At 38.7% G+C, this 5,570-nt stretch overlaps 1 protein-coding gene across 5 annotated transcripts in view; it reads left to right on the top strand.

Moving 5' to 3' along the window:
- St7l (suppression of tumorigenicity 7 like) overlaps positions 1-5,570 on the top strand; it is a 62,517-nt gene that overhangs the window by 8,822 nt on the left and 48,125 nt on the right. For all 5 annotated transcript variants that reach the window (XM_026777366.1, XM_026777367.1, XM_005369770.3 and 2 more), the window contains exon 5: positions 1,567-1,682. In XM_026777366.1, the coding sequence (XP_026633167.1) occupies positions 1,567-1,682 (116 nt within the window). The remainder of the gene's footprint in view (positions 1-1,566; positions 1,683-5,570) is intronic.

Consider the following 5,570-nt stretch of genomic DNA (forward strand, 5'->3'; position numbering starts at 1 on the left):
TTTCGAGACGGGGTTTCTTTGTGGTTTTGGAGCCTGTCCTGGAACTAGCTCTTGTAGCCCAGGCTGGCCTCGAATTCACAGAGATCCGCCTGCCTCCCGAGTGCTGTTTACTTTTTTTTTAATATAAAAGGAAGTAACAGCTCTTTAAATTTTATTCTTCTGCATTTTCATATTTGTATATGATATAATCTGGTCACACCCATCCCTTCATTTTCTCTTAGCCTCTTCCCGCTCCACCACTTCTCAGTTCCTCTTCCACATGTTTTTCTTTTGTGACCCACTGGATTTAACCACTGGAGCATAAGGAAGTCACCAGTGGCTGTCACGGAAGACAATGGCTTCCGCTCCTCCTAGGGCCATTGATCATCAAGCTCCGGGGACAGGAAAGACCCAGGAGCCCCTCTCCCATCAATGACTGAATGTTTATTGGCTCAGTCTTGTGCAGACGGCTGTAGTCTGAGTGTTATGGCCTTGTCACACCCGTAAGACAGCATTTCCTAGTCCCCCTCCCCATTGCTCAGATGCTGCTTGTTTTTCTGCTCTCTTCTATGATAGAGGAAAATTAGGAAACAACCTTCCTCAAGGTTGTTTGACCAAGCAATTGGTATTGACCCAGCAATACCACTTTTGGATATATATCCAAAGGATACTCAATCGTGCCACAAGGACATGTGCTCAACTATGTTCATAACAGCTTTGTTTGTCATAGCCAGAACCTGGAAACAACCTAAATGCCCCTCTACCAAAGAATGGATAAGGAAAATGTGGTACATTTACACAATGCAGTACTACACAGCAGAAAAAAATGACATCTTGAATTTTGCAGGAAAATGGATGGAGCTAGAAAACATTATTTTGAGTGAGGTAAACCCAGACACAGAAAGACAATTATCACATGTACTCACTCATAAGTGGTTTTTAAACATAAAGAAAAGAAAGCCAGCCTACAAATCATAATTCCAGAGACCTTAGACAACAATGAGGACACTAAGAGAGACTTACATAGAACTAATCTACATGGGAGGTAGAAAAAGACAAGATCTCCTGAGTAAATTGGGAGCATGGGGACCTTGGGGGAGGATTGAAGGGGAGGGGAGATGCAGGGAGGGGAGCAGAGAAAAATGTAGAGCTCAATAAAAATCAATTAAAAAAATAAAAAAACAAGGTCTCCTGTAGCCTTGTTATATAGTATCCATTTCATGTAAATCTTTATGAGGAATTCCTTACTATTGGAAACATATATGGTTAGTATCTAGTTTTTAGAGCACTTTACTGAATAATGTATTGGTTTGTTTTGTTTTTGAGACAGGTTCCATGCTGTAACTGAGGCTATCTTGCTATGCGGCTCAAGCTGGCCTCAAACTTATAGCATGAGCCACCAAGCCTGGATGAGCAATTTATTTTTTTTAATGCTTTATTATTGAACCATAGAGTAGTACTTTTTTTTTTTTACCTCTTACTGATATAATAAGTTTTAAAAACACCCTGAAATAGAACTTATAGTCACTTATTTTTTGGAACTTAAGTGTCTGTTGTAGCAACTGAAACATCTTGTGTTTGCTACAGATACACTTGGGTGACTGGTAAAGAGCCACTTACTTACTATGACATGAACTTGTCTGCCCAGGATCACCAGACCTTTTTCACCTGTGAAACAGACTTTTTACGTCCTTCAGACACAGGTATGTATTGTATCTGTTCATGCTATAGACAGTCACTATGAAAATTATTTCATGTGTTTTTTAAAACTATTTATCATAATAACAGTTACTTGACTTAGAGTTATTTACATTTTAGATAGAAAATTCAGATTAAATTAAAGTGAATTATGATTATAAACTAAGCTAATGTACTATTCTTATAAGAATTTTAAATGTTTTATGCTTTTTATTACTTAAAACACTTTCAAAGTCGGGTGGTAATGGTACACGCCTTTAGTTCCAGTGCTTGGGAGGCAGAGGCAGGCGAATCTCTGTTTCAAGGCCAGCTTGGTCTACAGAGCTAGTTCCAGGACGTTTGCAGAGCTATACATAGAGAAACCCTATCTTGAAAAACCAAGAAAATCAATAAATAGATAGGTAGGTATGTAAGTAGATAGATAGATAGATAGATAGATAGATAGATAGATAGATAGATAGATAGATAGATAAACCAAAAATTTTTCAGATCAAATGTAGCAGAAAATAATATATATTGCTTTGGTCGGGGAAACAATTACCTGACAATAGAGCAGGAACTAGTGAGATAGTCCAGTGGGTAAAGTGCTCACCGTGCAAGTCTGACAACAGGAGTTCGAATCTCTAGAACCTATGTAAAGCTGTACACAGTACTACACATGCCTGTAATCCCTGTGCCTCTATGGGGAGATGAGAGACAAAAATAGGAGACTCCACAGACGTTCAAGAGCCACCTAAAACAGCTAGCGCCTATCACAAACAGTGTGGAAGGTGAGGCCAGCATCCGAGTGTATCCTCTGCTCTGCATGTGCTCTCATGCACACGCACACGCACACGGAGAGAGAAAGAGAAGGTATGAACTTAGGGGAATGACATGTAGAAGAAACATAGGGCATATTTTAGTCTAGTCAAAGATGAAGATTCATGTAAAGTGGTAGTTTATAGAAATGTCCATGTTTTAGGGCCCTCTAAGCTTTTCCCTACAGAGAAGAGTATTATAAGGGCTGGGGATACAACTTAGTGGTAGGGTTTTTCCTGTCATTTATGAAGCTCGGGGTCTGAGAGCACCAGGAAGTGGCTGAAGGAGTATATAACCTAAAGATAGGGCCATTTTCCCGTCGTCTACTTTGAATACTTTTGCTTTATCTGTGTGATGACTCACCAGTCACATTCTTTAAGACACCTTCTCTGGAAGCTTCTACACTATAGTATATGTTATATATTTTTTGATGCAATTTTGAATGGATGGATAGCATTGTTATTACACACATAAGTAATTTCATTAATAATAATTAATACATGGACAACATGTGTACTAATTTGATCTTCCCAATCACTCTATGAGATAAAAACTATTGCCAGCCCCTCCCCCTTTTAAAAAGAAGGAGCCAAGCTGAGTATGGTGGTTAATGCTGTAATCCTAGCACTCTGAAGGCTTAAGCAGGAAGATTGCCTGAAGTTCAAGACCAGCCTGGTCTATATAGTTCTAGGTCAGCCTGGGCTACATACATTGGGAGATTGTCTCAAACCCAAACAAACAAGCAAATATGTTTGATTGTCTCAAACCCAAGCAAACAAGACAAAGTATGTAAGTTGGACTAATTGCAAATATAGGAAAAAATTGCTTTATGTATGAATGCTCACTGTTTATGGTCACAGCCAAGGTATGTTTGTTAAGGGAAACTGCAGTAGATCATCAGCTGTGTTAGGAGCTGAGGTGTCTTCAGAAATCAAATGCCATCTTATTTCTCCCTCTCACAAGCTGCTCAGACAGTTCTAGATGGCTCTTTAGAGCATTCTCAGTTTGAACAGTTCCTCAAAGAAATGTGAAAATCATAAGGTTAAATAATTGCGGAGAATATAATTTTTGTTATATTAGAAAATATAGACATTTAAAAAACAAACCATTATTGCCTTTACTTGGATGTATATAATGAAAATCAGGCTTTACATGTGTGTGCCTGCCAGGATAGATGGTTACATGCCAAGCACATCATGGAGCTAAGAATTTGATAATGACCATTTTCCATCAAAACCTATAATAATAGAAACAAACACTCTTTAACAGTAGTAAGCCTTATAGAAGTCTTTTTTGTTTTTGTTTTTGAGAATGAGTCTTAACACACAGTCCAGATCACCTCACATTTGAGAACTTCCTGCCTTAGCCTCCGTGTTCTTGAAATCACAAGTGTGCGTCAGTGTAAGGTCCTTTTTCTTGAGTGCTTGTCTCTTCTGTACCTTTATATAATTTTATAACTATGTTATGCTTGAGAGTCTTTTACTACTCTTGCAACTCTTCCGCAATAGCCATTTTATATGAAATTATGTCAAGTTTGGTGAAAAGATTCTGAATGCTGTGACATATTTCTTCTTTTATCTACTATGTATTTTGTTTTTTTGAGTCTCACTATCTTGTTCTGGCTGTCTTGGAACTCAATATATAGAACAGGCTGGCCTTGAACTCACAGAGATCCTCCTGTCTCTGCCTATCAAGTACTGGGATTAAAGGGGTGTGTCACCACACCTCACTGTTGTGATGTATTTTAATTATATTCTTGTCAAATCTATAACAACTATATACTTAAATACTTAACTATTTTTTTTCTCCTCAAAATATGCCCTTTAAAGTCCTAATTGGGTATCTTTGTTGTCAATTCCGTCAAAGCATACTGACAGAGAAATCTGATCCCATTCTCCATTTTTCTGTTCAGGTAGATATGTAAGCTTCTCCATCATAACTGTTTCTTTTATGTATCAGATTTTTGCTTGTTTTGTGAGAAAGGGTCTCTTCTGTAGCCCAGGTTGTCCTTAAACTCATACTGCTCTTGCGTCAGGTGGGGTTATAGAACTGTGATACCTAGCTCTGGATTAAGATTCTGAGAAGAAAGATGAAATTTTGAGCTTTGTGTAATGCTTGTCACTTGCCAGACTGAAGCACCGTGGCCTTATTTATTTCTTGCCAATGGGTCCTTTGACTTCCTGTAAGGACCTTCCCTTAGGAATAATTCACTTTTTTAAAGAACTAGGGAGGGGTACTAATGGGACTAATAAAAAATGGTTATCACTCCTTAATTAAAAGCATTGAGGAGCCAAATATTCTATTTCTGTTTATTTATTTAGCATCCATTTTGAAAGATTTTCACAGAGCTCAGGCTGGTGGCTTCAAATTCCCTATAAACTGATGATGTCCTTGAGTTTCTGGTCTTTCTGCCTTTACCTGAGTGCTAGGATTATAGCCAGTCCATGTGGTGCTGGGGTTGAATCCAGTGCTTTGCACATTCTAGGCAGGCACCCTCCCCAGTGTGGGAGAGTATTATTCTTCACTGTGAAGTTCCACTGCTCAAAGAAAGAAGAAAAGGCAGGAATCCTTATTTTCAGGGGTCTTGATTTAATGTGACTGCCCTCAGCTAGGCTTGATGGTTCATGCCTTTAACCCTAATACTTGGAAGACTGAGGCAGGAGGATTTTGGCTTCACCTCAAAAACAAAAATAGAAAAAACAACCCAAAAATCCAAGTACAGCCATCTCCAAAACTGACTGCTCCAAATCTAAACCGCATTGTACTATTGACACCAAGAGGTCTTGAGCAGGATGTTAGCTGAGCTGTATACACACTGAATCTGTGAAGATTTGGAGTGGCTAAGAGGCAAGCTTTTCTTTTGTAACCTCAACGGGAGCATAGCTCTAAGAAGAGGTTAGTGATTTTGGTTAGGGAGGAAAGGATGAATAGACTAGTCAGAGGAGCATTCAGGTAAATCAGTTATAGGAAAGAGTCATAGGAATTTTAATAAACTGAGGCTTTTGATAACTTCCTTCCCTTCCTTCCTTCCTTCCTTCCTTCCTTCCTTCCTTCCTTCCTTCCTTCCTTCCTTCCTTCCTTTCCTTCCTTCTTTT

This window comes from Microtus ochrogaster, unplaced genomic scaffold, assembly GCF_000317375.1.
Source record: "Microtus ochrogaster isolate Prairie Vole_2 unplaced genomic scaffold, MicOch1.0 UNK60, whole genome shotgun sequence".
Lineage (NCBI taxonomy): Eukaryota > Metazoa > Chordata > Mammalia > Rodentia > Cricetidae > Microtus > Microtus ochrogaster.